Genomic DNA, 16535 nt, shown 5'->3' with positions numbered 1-16535 from the left:
GCACTTCAGTCAGCTAAAACAATGCAGGTTGGCTGGGGATCCATTACTGGACTCTGATGAATTGTGTCCCAGCATCACAAATACAGCTTTCCTTTCATTATGGCATACAGCTGAGTTTTAACTCTGGATAGCAGATATTGTATCTGTGTCGTCAATCAACCTAGGCAACTTTTGAAGCAGAGGAGAATCTCAGGATTAACAGAATGTGTGTCAACAACACAGTAGCAAATCTCTTTTGATGTACTTTCAGGACAAATAATTTAACTTACTTTAGTTAGACAAGGGACAAGAATGATCAGTACTTATTTTGTTTGAAAACTATCACGGCTAGAAGACCCCTACTGTAAGACTGGGTCATGCTTGTCTAGCTCAGACCTTAGACAAGGTACCGAGAAAAAGCCATCATTATATTATCTATCTTTTCACTACATGCACACATTTTTCAAATGTAACCAGTTGTTCACATTTTTAAATAAGAACACTACAGAGTTCACTTTTATACTTACATTTCTTCACAACAGTTTGACATCTTTTCAATAGATGTTGTATCCTATTAAAAATTTAAAAAATTATACTCAGGTATAACAAAGTTTTCAAAGCTTTATATCTATTTTATGGGCTTTATTCTATACTTTATGATTTTTTAATCATATTAAGAGAATATTCTGAAGATATAAACAGTCTACATATAGGTACTAAGAACTCTAAATTATCCATGTACATTGCTGAAATTCCCTTGGAAAAACAGAATCAATATTACCTTGTGCTAAAAAAAAAAAAATTCAATTACAAACCCCATTCCCCAAATTGTAGGAGTCTCAGTTCATTAAAAAATACCTTTTATTACATTTCCCTTCTGGATAATTCTTTTAAAAGCCTATAGTTAATTCAATTGTCACATGCATTCAAAATTAAATACCAAAATATTAAAGACACTAGTGAACAGAAAACTTTAAAGAGTCAAAAATTGCTACTGGTTATGGATTTCTGTAAACCAACACAAATTCAACAACACAATGTATGTATTTACCATGCTACCACACTATTACTTGAAAAGTAAAGCGAACTGATTAGTATTTAGTAAAAACTGCTTCAAAAGAAACAACAGTCCCTTCATAATAATGCAATTTCTCATTATGTGTTTTCTAAAAGGCTGTTAAGACAAATATATAAGAAAAAGAACTCAATAAAGAGAATTAAGTTTCTAGACATACTAGTCTAATTCATGTTAATGGAAGACATCATTAGACTGAGAAACTGGGATGGATAAGGAATATAGAAATAATTAAAAACACAAGTAACATAATCTTATTTTATATACATATTTACATTTTTTAATTTATATTTTAAAAATACTTTTAAATAGTACAAAAGAAATATATTCTTTTTAAATATACAAAAAAGTTAAGAGTTTTCCTTTTACCCTATTTATTAGCTTCTGCATATATAGCAGGTGGACTGCACTATTAAGCAGTACTACTCATGCAAATATTCCTAACTGCAACTCCAATTCCAAAAACTTCTTTAGATGTGATTGTCTTCCAATACTACTACTAAAAAATACCTTTGCTTCAAAAAATTCTTTAAAAGCAGCTACATGAATGGCTCATAATATTAAATTCTTATGTATGAACAGCTGTCTAACTTCAGTTGGCCCACACACAGGAAAACAAATCTATGTTTTTTTTTTTAGATGACTAGTAACCAATAACAGAGTTTCACTTCCAGATTTGTCAGGAATGTGTGAGGAGGTTGCAGATTAGTTACTCTATATTCACTAATTTCCCTAGCATTTTATGAAATTCATGATATCCAGTGACAATTCGACTCATAATTTAACCTTTCCTAGTTCTATTGCATGCATAATTTGCTCAAAATAATGTTTTACTTTGTGAAAACATAGTCTGCAAATACATGTAAACATTGATTAGAAACTTAGAGGAAAGTTGGGGCTCTGGTTCTATATCTGAAAAAAAAGTGAAGGAAGTAATTTAAATGGTTTCTTAGAATTGGTGGTGACAGGATATTATGAAACAATTAAGACAGCTTGCACAAAAATATGAAGGAAGAAACAGAAAAGAAATTTAAAACTGTTACGAGAAAAGGTGTATAAATGGCCCTGAATCGCAGGTGTGGATAATATTTGAAACTAGAAACTATTTCAGGATAAGGAAGGCAATTATAAGGTTAAACTATTATAACTGGCTAATAGTACAGGAATTTTTTTACCATGCCTAAACTTACAACTTGATTATAATTCTGAGGAATGTGTTTGTGACAGTAAAAGATCAACTTAAAAGACTTTATATTTAGACTTCCTATGGGGAAAGCTCTTACTTTCAAGTGCTTTTGTTGATATCTTTCTAGAATCTGGTTCAAGAAATAGCAGGAATACTACCTTTCAAGTCATCATAAACAGTTATTCTATCAAAGAATGTAGTGGTTTACCAGGACTTTATGAACAGGATTTGTGGGGCAACCTATAAAGGACTATTTCTTTTCCCCTCTAGAAATGGCAAATGCTTAGCTCTCAGCTATCCAAAATACTATTATAAGAACAATAAATGGCCAAACATGTCACAGAGTTTTTGCACTGGCGTTTATACAACATACTCAGGGCAACAAAAGTTATCAGCTATCATATTCATACACACAATAGAAACAGTAAACTAGAGGAGAGATTACTAGTGAAGGAACGTTGACAGTTACAAGTTATTTTCAAGTGCCAAACTACATTCAATATACTTTTAGTTTTATTTAGGCAGGGAATTGTGGAATATTTCACAGAAAAACTAAAAATAATTTAAATAGATTTTGTTGCAAATAATTCTATTGAACATAAAAGACTCAATACCTTTAGTGACTATCACAAAAGGACCAATAAGATAGTTACTATCTTCAAGGAGTAATAATACAATCTTTTAAATTCCTGCTATATGTAGGACAGCTATCTAGAAAAAATCAAATTCCTCAAGGAATGATAAGGAACACATTTTTATCGAGTGTTGTCTACGATCAAAATACCTTATTTCCAATGAAATATTTATGTCTTGATTATGGTCTAATGATCAAAATAGCCAAGACTTGTGTCAGTCTGCATAAGTGAGATATATGAAAATCCTTTCCTAGTTTAAAAACCAGAAGTTTATTTTCTAAAAAAAAAAGAATAAACTAGAAACAAGCAAGACTTACAGAAATATAGCCCTCATGTATTTTATCAAATATACTTTATCTTCTCCCGATGGCTGACCCTACTCTAAGAAATGATTTTTCAGGTTCAGTCTAAGGAAATATGTTTGACTATAAAAGAATGATGTATCTCTCAACTAATAAGATTATAACTGGAATGAAAAAAAAGTTTCTAATAGGAAGGGAGAAGGAGGTATTATTGCCTATGGGAAAAATTGGGGGTGAGAGAGGTGAAGAGCAAGAATTTATCACCAAACATTTCCTGGTTAACAGATCTGAGTATCTAGTCCTCTTGGGATAGACTGCTTGATGACACAATTCATCCAGCTAACTCACTCTGCCTTGAGTTCATCCTCACCAAGCAACACTTTGCTGTGCACACAGCTGTACAGCAGAGTGTACTGCAGAGTCCTTTGGTACCTGACAGTCGTACATAAGGGAATAAATAGTCACCCTGGTTCATATGACTATCACTTTTGCATCTAGAAGTAAGAGTTACTACTTCTGGGCCTGATTAACCCTGGAAACATTTTCAAAATGGAGTTTCCAGAGCTATCAAAACAAAAGTCTGAGGAAAATAAGAACATTCTGTCAGAAAGAAGACAGTTCAACCTAGCTGCCCGCTCTCATTCATCTTAGTATAGGTCTTCTTGATAGTCTGTACTCTGCTGCACATACCTGACTCAACAACTCTGCTGATTTAACCTGGAGTAAAAAACACTATTAAGGAAAGTTTATTTCAACTAGAGATGATATACCTGTTGGGTCTACTAATAATTTTTGTAATTCTAAAACAGACGTTAGTTGACTTCCTATAATTTCTGATCAACATACAGAGAGCAACTCATTTCACTTTGTATCTTTCATAGCACCAAACCACACAGAAAGTGGGTACTCAATATATGTTTGCAGCATTAAACTAATCGAACATGGACAGAAATAACATTATTTCTTATCTTAATTTTTTTTCAATCCAGAGAGAGAAGACTTCCTCCTAAACTTAGACCTCTCTTATCCTTTGAGGTCAAACTCAATACATTACTCACTTGGAAGAGATAGTTCTTTAAAAATCCATCTTTCACAAAGGATCAGCTATATCTTTTATTAGAGATCTTAAATTCATACAAACATTTAATCAATCATGAAAGCAAACTGAGAAGGCCGTAGATATTACATTTATAGCCACTGAAAATTTCTTTCCAAAAGAATTTCTATACTCCTTTTGTGTGTGCGCTTAGTCGCTCAGTCACGTCCAACTCTTTGTGACCCCATGGGCTGCAGCCTGCCAGGCTCTTCTGTCCATATGGATTCTCCAGGCAAGAATACTGGAGTGGGTAGCCATGTCTTTCTCCAGGGGATCTCCCCAACCCAGGGATCAAACCCAGGTCTCCTGCATTGCAGCTGGATTCTTTACCATCTGAGCCACCAGGGAAATCCAGAATACTGGAGTCAGTAGCCTCTTCCTTCTTCAGGGGGACTTCCCAACCCAGGAATCGAACCAGGGTCTCCTGCATTGCAGCTGGATTCTTTACCAGCTGAGCTACTCAGGTTTTTAATCAGCCTTTTTCTGGCTGTTCAAATACTACTACTAGATTTTTGTAGGAATCAAATGAAGTAATATGTTAGAGCCCTTAATAACTCAATAAATGGCAAACCTAAGTTTTTACTGTAGGACTTGGGAGATATCTCAGTTATATTAGATTGTAACTAGACAAAATTATCTTTAAACAAAAGTGGTTTTCATAATTAAAATGACATGCACTGTGGAAGACTACACAGATAAAATACAATGTCCAAAAGGGACTTATAATCTGGTTGAAAAAATAGGTAGTGAGTATTATACATAAATCATGATTTATTTACTCATTTATTCCTCTATCGAAAATTTAATAAGTACATATTATACAGTAACAAAGAGCTTACAGGCTAGTGACAGTTAAATATAGAAGAAATAATTATACAGAAATATACAAAAGATATCAGAGAGGATGATCAGATATAACAATATATAAGTAAGCCACACTATTTTAAAACAGCTGAAAACTTATGTTTGCAATCAACAATCAACTCAAGGTCAATTACCCTTACATTTTTAATACAAAATTATACTTTTAAGAAGATTTTTTTATCAGTAGAAGATGGGTTAATGTGCCCCTTTGGCTTGGATTTGAGGAGTAAGTAATATAGTGACAGAATGTGACAGAGAAAAACGTAAGAATCACTGTGGAAAAAGATCTACCAAGTTAACTATAAATATAAAGTTCACTGTTTTTTCCAATCCTGTAAGTTGTAAAGTCAGAGTAAAAATTCATGTGGATTCAGAACATGAAACAATAAAGTGGGAAAAATCACAATTAAAAGGGAAACTCATAAATGTTTAGCTTCCTTACCAAAAAAAAAAAGCCATCTACTTAATCACTGAAGCAATAAGTCATGCCTAAAGAAAATTAAAAGGCGCTATTCCTATTTTAAAAAGTACAGAAATAGATCTAAGTTGTTTTAAATGACTTTTAATCTTATCAGAAATAGTTAATTAATTACACTGAGTAAAGAGAGAGGATGTAATATAAATACATTTACACACAGAACAGTTTTATGCTAAAGAGCAATCCAATTCCACACATAATAATCATGATGCTAGGAGGCATTTTTAGAAAGAAAGCTTTTCTATTACTAGGCAATGTAACTTAGTATGTATTTAAACTAATTCTTTTGCTAGAGTGAACCTAGTTTCCATACAGGTCTCTACTGTATCCAAAATTCAAAGAAATATTATAGCCAATACTAGAATATGATACTAAAAGCATATAAGAAGTAACATTTTAAATTTTAATGATTTTTCTAGGTTTTAAAAAGCTACACAGATACTTCCTGTAATATTATAATTAGAAATGCTGTATTAGAAACATATTTTGTTTTTATTAAATGAAAATATAATTCAGAAAGGAAAACAAAATGTTGCACAGAACTCCCTTTATAGAAATGTAAGTGAGCTAGGTTCAGCATAATTGGCAATGATATCCATATTTGCAATGCTGATTTAGAGCTGAGTAAACCAAACATAATTTGTACAGAGATTGTACTGAACACTTAATTCATCGCACTGATTCAGGGGATACTTAGCAAAATTTCATTATAAGTCTTAGGACTACATTTTTGGGTATATGTCTAAAAGGCAGGTAAGTTCACTAACTGATGAATAAGAATGCTATTTAATAGATAATCTCATTTAAGCTAATTTAACATTTTGAACATAAGATACTTTTCACTGTAAAACATAATCAAGTTAAAATTAAAGTCACTCCTGCATCTGTGAGTCTATGTTTATTTAGGTAACCATGAGTGAGAATTTAGGGAGGAAAACATTTTCTCCTTTTATTTTGAAAAGCTTTGCTCTAAGCTATCCTCAGTAATTTAAGTAGTGGTCCAAAAATAGTACCTGTGAGACCAAATATAAAAAGCTCAAAATTTTTTTCTTTGGGAACTTAAAGCCTTTTACAAAACTGCAACTAAATATATCTTCCCCAGGATACCCTCAACCTCACAACTGAGAAAAGCACTAAGCTCCAGAGACACCATCAAAAGCTTCAGCTTTTACACAAACTCCACGGTGCCCTGAAAATAAAAATGCGTGTATACAAAACTGAGATAAACTGTCAGAACAGTGTCATGGTATACAATAGCTCACTGTCAGACCCTCACCAGAAGGCGCTGTGCCAGCTGTTACCGGCTTCTTGATTAACTCTCTCCAAGCCCAGTGACTGAAAACATGGCTAATACAATCACCCAGCACTATTAGTATTGGTGCTCATCAGAATGGACATTATTCTTGGCTGTGTGTGAACTACTGCATGGTAAGAAATACTGACAACAGCAATTACACTAATAATATCACTATCCATTTCATTCAGAAACAAACAAAAAGGCTAAATAGTCTAAGTGAGGAATAATTAGAATAATCTGTTCCATAAAGAAAGAATGTTTCAAAGCAACTTTGAAAACACTTTTAACCTCAATATTAATTTTAGTCAAAAGGAGCAAGAATATATATTTAAACCTTGTTTTTTAAAATTAAGTCTAAAATAATCAAAGGTAATCCTTAAAATTTGGGTTTAAGATTAGTCTATTTCATAGAAACATCTGGCTGGGTTGAAATCTTTTAAATGGGAAATGGGATCACAAATCCAGTATTTTTAAATTTAAGTAATTTCTAATTATTTTATCTGGGTCACAGTAATTTGTCTTACTAGGTCTAAAACGACACTGGATTATCATTAACTATGATTAACCTGTTACCTTCTACTATCAGTAAAAAGATGGGATTTTTCTTCTTATACAGGAAGGAAATGTTTTATTTTTCCAAGTAAGGGCCAGATAATGGGGAAAAATTACCAAAAATTAACATGTAGCTTCCTCAAAACTTCAATCTAAACCTAAATAGAGATAGCATTTGTTCTGCTTGTTTGTTGTCTATTTCAAACTATGTAATTACATAATTTCTATAATGAAATGATACTCCTACCAATCTTTTCCAAAAATGTATCTTGGTCTTTGGAGTGCAGGAGTAGGGGAAGGAGAAACACATCAATGGAAGGATTAAATTTACCATGATTCCTTCTCCTCCTTTTCTTTTTTCTGCTACCTGACAAATTCGTCACTACTTTCACATTCTAAAGAGAGATCCATGGATTCTGACAGTGACAAAAAAATGTCCAGATGTGAAATATCCTATAGGTAGTATCAATTTTTTTCATTAAACAGGAGCCATATGTTATAAAGAAAGGAAGCAAAATCTATATTTTAAACTTTAATTTTAACATTAAATCTATTTTAAATACGAATAACTCACTAGATTTAAAATTAAATATTGAATGCATTAACAACTTTATATAATTAAGCCCTAAAGAACCTTAAATCAATGTGGGAAGTAGTGCATTCTGGAAACAAAAAAAAACACAACTTTTTGTCATTAAAAAGAGTGGTACTTGAAGTACCTTATGAGAACCCAGGTAAATGCAATTGAAATTTACTATAATTTTTAAGGATTTAGATTCAAGAGGAAGTACAGTAACTAAAGGTTGGACTAGCAAATGGAATATATAAACAGCAAGCAAATTTTATAAAGAAAGGAAGCAAAAATCTTCATTTTAAACTTTAATTTTAACACTAAATATATTTTAAATACTAATCAATTCATTAGATTTAAAATTAAACAATTAATGCATAACAACTTTATATAATTAAGCCCTAAAGAATCTTATATCAGTGTGGCTAGTTGTGCATTCTGGAAACGAAAAAAATTTTTTTTCTTCAAATAGTGGTACTTGAAGTACACCATGAAAGCCCAGATAAATGCAATTGAAATTTACTTTTTTTTTTTTTCGGGATTTAGATTCAAGAGGAAGTGCAGTGACTAAAGGCTAAACTAGCAAATGGAATGTATTCTGTCTCTTAATATTTGCATTCTTTTTCAAATGTTTCACATATATTTAATTTCTGTACACACGAGAACTGTCTACTATACTATATGTATACAGAAAGAGATGAAACTTTGGGAGAGAGCTTTATTTAACAAATAGAATTTCTACTCAGGGGCTTCCCGGGTAGCTCAGCCAATATCTGCCTGCAGAGCAGGAGACCCGGGTTTGATCCTTGGGTTGGGAAGATCTCCTAGAGAAGGAAATGGCAACCCACTCCAGTATCCTTGCCTGGAAAATACCATGGACAGAAGAGCCAGGCAGGCTGCAGTCTACGGGGTTGCAAAGAGTCTGGCACGACTGAGCAACAAACACATACTCAGTTTTAGAAATGCCACAACCTTAAAACCAACATCCCTATCTTAAGAAAGACAATGAAATGTGGTTCAATATTATAGCAAAAGAGAACATACAATTTGAAAACTAATATTAATGTACTGGTAGTCTGAAACACAGAAGGGAACCTGATACTGTATATCCTTGAAAAAGCATAAATAACTATATATATATATATATATATATATATAACTTTAGGTCCAACTCAGAAGTGAATCAGATATGATAAGTAGTTTTATGTCCAACTCAGAATTGATACAAAAACTTGAGAGCAAAAATTCTTAAATGATCTTAAAGCCTATGCTGCCAAACCCCATTTTCTGAAGCTACTAGGACTGCTTACGTGAGAAGGAAATTGTTACTGTCAGCTATAAGCCTGATGACTCTCAGAAGTAACTTGTAGTCTTAACAGCAATGCTATCAAATGTCCATTTCCAGTCATTAACCATAATAAATTAGGGAAATAAGAGAAACTTCATTTCAGGAAATATAAATACGATTTGGAAAAACTCAAAAGTAGAAATTTAAAAATGCAAGCATAATCTGGCAATTTAGACTCAACTTATGAATGGACTATAAAGTAATAATTATGAATGAGTATAAAGGCAGAGAAAAAAGATTTTATGGGAAGATCTATTCTCGTCCACAGGAATATGATTAATATCACATTATTTATCAACATCATTAGATAAATCACAAGAGATATTAGAAAATATATCAAGCGACTGAATAATAACAAAGGTATACCTAAACAGACATCATCCAATCCATGAATGACCAATAAGCACATTGGTTAAATATCATTAGTGTTAAATATCATTAGTCATCAAGGAAATGTAAATTAAAACAACTGTTTATTATTAAAACCTATAGAACAGTGAAAGTGAAAGAGGAGAGTAAAAAAGTTGGCTTAAAGCTCAACATTCAGAAAACTAAGATCATGGCATCTGGTCCCATCACTTCATGGCAAATAGATGGGGAAACAGTGGACACAGTGGCTGACTTTATTTTTCTGGGCTCCAAAATCACTGCAGATGGTGATTGCATCCATGAAATTAAAAGACATTTGCTCCTTGGAAGGAAAGTTATGACCAACCCAGACAGCATATTGAAAAGCAGAGACATTACTTTGCCAACAAAGGTCCCTCTAGTCAAGGCTATGGTTTTTCCAGTGGTCATGTATGGATGTGAGAGTTGGACTATAAAGAAGGCTGAGTGCTGAAGAATTGATGCTTTTGAACTGTGGTGTTGGAGAAGACTCTTGAGAGTCCCTTGGACTGCAAGGAGATCCAACCAGTCCATCCTAAAGGAGATCAGTCCAGGGTGGTCACTGGAGGGACTGATGTTGAAGCTGAAACTACAATACTTTGGCCACCTGATGAGAAGTGCTGACTCATTTGAAAAGACCCTGATGCTGGGAAAGATTGAGGACAGGAGGAGAAGGGGACGACAGAGGATGAGATGGTTGGATGGCATCACCGACTCAATGCACATGGGTTTGGGTGGACTCCAGGAGTTGGTGATGGACAGGGAGGTCTGCATGCTGTGGTTCATAGGGTCACAAAGAGTCAGACACGACCTAGCGACTGAATTGAACTGAACAGGTGCAATTAAAAGACTGGCAACAATAAATATTGATGAGTATGTAAAGTAACCAGAATTCTCATACACTGTTGGTGAGATTGCAAAATGGTACAATCACTTGGGGAAGAGGCCTGGCAGTTTCTTATGAAATAAAAGATAAACCCATCTCAAGTGACCAGCAATTCTTCTCCTAGATATTTACCCAAGGATATGAAAACGTGTTTCCACAAAAATACTTGAACAAGAACGTTCATAGCATTTTTATTGATAATTACCAAATTATGGAACCAGACCAGTTGTCTATTATAGGATGTATAAACAAATTGTGGTATAGTCATATAATGGAATATATTCGGTAATAAAAAGAAATTATCAGTACATGTAAAATATGGATGAATCAAAAAACATTATGCTGAAAGAAAGAAGACCTAGATAAATGGATACGAGTCAAGTTCTATTACCAATTCTAATCTATGATGGAAAAATAACCAGATTAATGCTGCTTCTTCATAGCACATAGATCTGCTGACAAGAGGCATGAGAGAACGTTCTAGGTTAACGGTAGCAGCTCTGTTGTGAAAGAGGTTTGGGATGCACATGTATGATTTATGCCATTGTATGTAAATCTTGTCTATGATACATTTTGGGTAAATTTACATAAATGGTATGAGTTAAGGGCTCAACTTCATTCTTTTGCATGTGGACACCTAGTTGTCTCAGCAGCATTTGTTGACTTTTCCTTCCCCCACTGAATTTCTGTTCTAGTTACAAGTCCTGTATCGGTACTCATATAAATGGAATCATACAAATCTGTAACCTTTTGTGACTGGTTTCTTTCACTAAGCATAAGGCTCTCTGGGTTCATCCATGTTGTTGTATGCATCATACTTCACCTCTTTTCAAAGCCAAATAATATTCCATTTTATGGACACACCACATTTCATGTATTCATTCATCAGCAGATAGATATGTGGACTGCTTTCAGTTTTGGCCTATTATGACTAATGCTGCTATAAATATTCATGTACAAATTTTTGTGTGAATGTATGTTTCAATTTTCTTGGGTATATACCTAGGAGTGGAATTGCTGAATAAAAGATAATTTAACTTTTTAAAGAACTGTTAGACTATTTTCTAAAGTATACACACCATTTTACATTCCCACTAGCAGTGTATGATGCCTCTGCATCCTCACCTCTGATATTATCTTTATTATACCCTCCTCGTGGGTGTGAGAGAACTTCCCTGGTGGCTCAGTGGTAAAGAATCCACCTGCCAATATTGGAGACCAGGTTTAATCCCTGGGTCAGGAAGATCCCCTGGAGAAGGCAATGGCAACCCACTCCAGTATTCTTGCCTGGAAAATCCCATGAACAGAGGACCCTGGCAGGCTACAGTCCATGGGACTGCAGAGTCAAATAAGACTTAGCAACTAAAGAACACCAAGGATGCATGAGAAGTGATAACCTATTTATGCTTTTCATTTTCATTTCCCTGATGACTTATGATGTTGAACATCTTTTCATGTATTTATTGTCCATTTGTACCTTCTCTGAAGAAATGCCATTCACATCCCTTCCTCATGCTTTAATTAGGTTATCTTTTCATTACTGAGTTGTTTTTTTAATCCATTCTAGATACAAGTCCCTTATCAGATATGTGACGTGCAAATACTTTCTCCCATTATGCGAGCTGTCCTTTCATTTTCTTGCTAGAGTCCTTGGAAGTTCAAAAGTTTACAGTTTTAAGTCCAAATTAGTCTTATTTTTCTCTGCACTTTTGGTGTCATATCTAGGATATTATTTCCTACTCTAAGATTTACCTCTGCCTAATCCTACATTTTCTTCTAAGAGTTACATAATGTTAGACCTTCCATTTAGGTCTCTGATCCATTCTGAGTTAATCTGTATACGGTAATTACATATAATGGAAATAAGGGCCCAACTTCATTCTTTTCCATGTGGATACCGAGTTGTTACAGTAGCATTTGTTGAAAAGACTTTTTTCTTTCCACCACTGAATAATCTTGCTACTCTTGTTGAAAACTGATTGACCATATAGATATATGTTTATATGTCTGGACTCTCGATTCTGCTTCATCTATCCTTATGCCGGCACTACACTTTCTCGATTACTGCTGCTTTATGTTAAATTCTGATGCATTTTCTTCACTGAATATATTCTAGTAAACACTTAAGCTTTTACACATAATATGTTATATATAATAATGAGAATCTTTTTTAATATACATGTTTCACATGTAATATACACACATGTGAAAAAAATACTATCTATAGGTTGGCCAAAAGGGTTATGCATTTTAAATTCTGATAGACACTGACAATCTGACCTTCAAAAACTTTATACTAATTTATACCCCCACCAATAACAAATGAGAAAGCCTATTTACATCTGAAATGCAGTGTATTTCCAAACGTTTTGGGGAAGTTTGTTTTTTTTTCTTGTTTTGTTTTTCTCAGTGTTATTTTTCACATTTTTAAAATCTTTTCTGTTGTGACAAGTCCATTTTGGCTAATAAACACATGCAAAAAAAAAGCCCTTTACTTACTAATAAAATGTTTATATCTGCAACTCTATTTTTTGGAACTTACCTTAAATTAGTAGTTAAAAGAGAAAAACAGAGATGTTCAAAGAGCTATTTGTAATATAGAGAAAAAACTGCATAGTAGATACTGATCAACAGAAAAATGATTAGTTAAAATATGATGTAGTCACTAAACAGTGTATCAAACTATTAAAAACTATAAACATGAAGTTTGTAGCCAAATAAAACTACTTTAAGCTAATTTTTAAAAGCAGGATACAAAATTATATGTACATTCTGTACACTGATTATAACTACTTTATAATTACACAGGCATACAAAAATGGTACTGTATAAATGACTATGGGTAAGTTTCTCTTTAATTTCTAAACTTTTTGTAACTTTTTAGAATTAAGTTCATAATTAGGACATATGTTCATAAATATATTACATTAAAAACATACTTACTGTGATGATGCCAATTAGTTGAGTATAAAATAGTCCAGTTATTCCAACTAACATTGTAATGCCCATAAAGGCAGCTAGTCTCATTATGGCCAGTTCATGTCTAACAACAAAGAGGTCCTGTAAGAAAAAGAAAGTCTTAAAAACAATTCAAAAATTACTTACAATTGCAATAATAGTCAAGAACTGAGCCATAACAATTTCCCTTATCTTAAAAGAACTACACTCCCCATTTATGAGTTTATTCCACTTTATGAATATATAAATATCTGAAATTATCAAAACTAATTGTTTGTAGTTCACAGTAGCAAGCTGAAAAACAGGATTTTACTACTCTATTATCACATAAAAACTCAATCCTAAAGTTGCAAATTACCCATGCTCATTTGGAGCAAAAAATAAAACATTCTTCAAAAATCAAGAAAAAAAAACAAACAGATGGTGCACAATCTCTGGGTCAACAAACAAAAATTTTATTATGGCACTGGTAAAAAGCTTGAATGCACAAGTCTGATTCATAATATTAAAGTTCAAGTGGCCAAGATACCTAGAGATTATGTATTTTAGTCAAAATGAGAGGAACACACAATCAACAGGATCACATGAACAGCTCTCCTCAATCTCCCCTCATTCATTCATTCACTCATCCAACTACCACTGCCAAGCACTGAGCTATGTAGGATAAATGTAAAAATGATAAAGGTATGGTCTGTGCCCTCAAGAAGTGTGCAATTTATTCACAGAAAGAAGCTGGCTTTGCAAAACCCCAGAACAGTAAGATATATATTTTAACAGGAATGTGTGCACAGAGGACAGGAGAAACAAAGAGGGATGCCTAGACTGGAAGGTTAGACAGAGAAAAGCTGTGAGGGAAAACTGATTCTCCAGCCCAGGGCATGAAGAAGAGAGTCTTGAAAGTGATCCAAAGAAACTGTGGCAGGAGGTCAGGAAAACAAGGAGAAGCCATTTAATTTACCCTCACAGTTCTTTCATTCTCTCTCCCTCCTCTGGATAGACTAGTCCAGTCAAGGGAGACAAAAGAACAAAGACTTCTGGAAGCCTGTTGCTGCGAAGCTTTGGCATAAAAAAGTCAGGGTGGATAAAAAGCAACAAAGGAATGGGAAGGACCCCAAAACATAACCATCCACATGCTTTTTTAATACTGATTCAGGTTAGGGCTTAACAGTACTCTGGTGGCAATACGAGAAACAGGGAGGTCACTGAACATAATGATCTTGTTTGAAACAAAAGAACTGATGCTCTTCTATGTACCACAGGGATCATCCGCCAGGCTCAAGCACAACTCTGAGGCCACACTCAAACCACCCAGTTTATTAGCCGGGAAGAAATTAAAATTCACCAAGACACTTAAGATGTTACGTAATAGTCACATATTAGGCAGTCATTTCAAAACTTGAGTAAAAAGAGAACAGAGAATCCCTACAAAACATGTAAAGAGGAAAAGATGGGGCTATAAATGACACCACGAATTCAGTACAGTAAGCTCTTCTACAATGCTTTTTCAAAGCACAAATATGCTCCAATATGACTGATACATTAAGCAACAATTTGACCATAGCAAGGCTCTTGTGTTTGTTTATATGTGATTTTATCTGCAAGAAACCCAAGATGAACAATAAAATCTTCACCCAAGCCATACTGGAATACACAAAATATACACTGTCAAACATTTACCAGCTACCTCAACTTGTCATAAGTGTTATAAGTCACATTCATCCACACCTGGTATTAAATTTTCCCTCCAATTTCACATGACTCTCCTCCCATCACTTGTAATAACTCACATAAGGCAACCCTTCTGGATACCCACTTCCACGAGAAAATTTTAGGTCTCTTCTAAGGTAAAATGCAATGTTCCTTACAGCATATCTTAACTAGTTAACATGTAAGACCATGCTGCTATTTTTATTAGGTGTTCTTTTTAAGTGTCACTGACAAGGTTTTTTAATATTTTCATTTCTCTGCATAACCCCTATGGTTTTCTTTGAATGATTTTGCATAGTGGGGCAAACTTTAGGAATTCACACATTGTGCTATGTAGAGCTTACCCTAATAAAAAAAATACGGTCCCCAATTTACAATGGTTCACCTTATGACTTTTTGACTTTAAGATAGCGCAACTTCAGATATTTTCAATTTAGGATGTGTTTATCATGATGTATCCCACTGTAAGTCAAGGAAAATCTGTGACACATGTAACCAAATAAAATTCATCCTCTTTTTCCCCAGTGAAAAGATTAAAAAATTCTCTGCCAACTAGAATTTATACCTCTTAGGGATGAAGATGAGACTATAAAAGATCTATTTAAAATTACATTTATCCACTTGCTGCTGCTGCTAAGTCACTTCAGTCGTGTCTGACTCTGTGTGACCCCAAAGATGGCAGCCTACCAGGCTCCCCCGTCCCTGGGATTCTGCAGGCAAGAACAATGGAGTGGGTTGCCATTTCCTTCTCCAAGGCATGAAAGTGAAAAGTGAAAGGGAAGTCGCTCAGTTGTGTCTGACTCTTCGCGACCCCATGGACTGCAGCCTATCAGGCTCCTCTGTCCATAGGATTTTCCAGGCAAGAGTACTGGAGTGGGGTGCCTCGCCTTCTCCGATTTATCCACTTAGATATACATTTATTATTAAGAGTATTTGTGTAAAATAGTAAAATAATTCAGAAGTTGCTTTTTATCACTCTTTTTCAAAAAACGTATTTCAATTTTATACACACATAATTAACATTAGTACTAAATCCATATTTTGAGGCATTTAACACACATCTCCAGAGCACAACATCTTTACTTCTATCTTCGATTTTTCTTTCTTTCTTTTTTTTTTTTAGATACAGTACTTTTGAATCCAAAAATTGGCTTGGGAAATTTTATCTAAATCACAAGTACCCATTTGCTATTTAAAGCTTTACTACATAATCA

General features: G+C 33.8%; 1 protein-coding gene across 5 annotated transcripts in view; it reads right to left on the bottom strand.

Annotated features, from left to right (window-relative positions):
• LOC120863698 (palmitoyltransferase ZDHHC21) overlaps positions 1 to 16535 on the bottom strand; it is a 71147-nt gene that overhangs the window by 8197 nt on the left and 46415 nt on the right. For all 5 annotated transcript variants that reach the window (XM_040240181.1, XM_040240201.1, XM_040240191.1 and 2 more), the window contains 2 exons: positions 13600 to 13716; positions 507 to 550 (listed from right to left, as the gene is read on the bottom strand). In XM_040240181.1, coding sequence (XP_040096115.1) covers positions 507 to 550; positions 13600 to 13716 — 161 coding nt within the window. The remainder of the gene's footprint in view (positions 1 to 506; positions 551 to 13599; positions 13717 to 16535) is intronic.

This window comes from Oryx dammah, unplaced genomic scaffold (assembly GCF_014754425.2).
Source record: "Oryx dammah isolate SB20612 unplaced genomic scaffold, SCBI_Odam_1.1 HiC_scaffold_1, whole genome shotgun sequence".
Taxonomy (NCBI): Eukaryota; Metazoa; Chordata; class Mammalia; order Artiodactyla; family Bovidae; genus Oryx; species Oryx dammah.
This window is presented reverse-complemented; position numbering and strand designations above follow the sequence as displayed.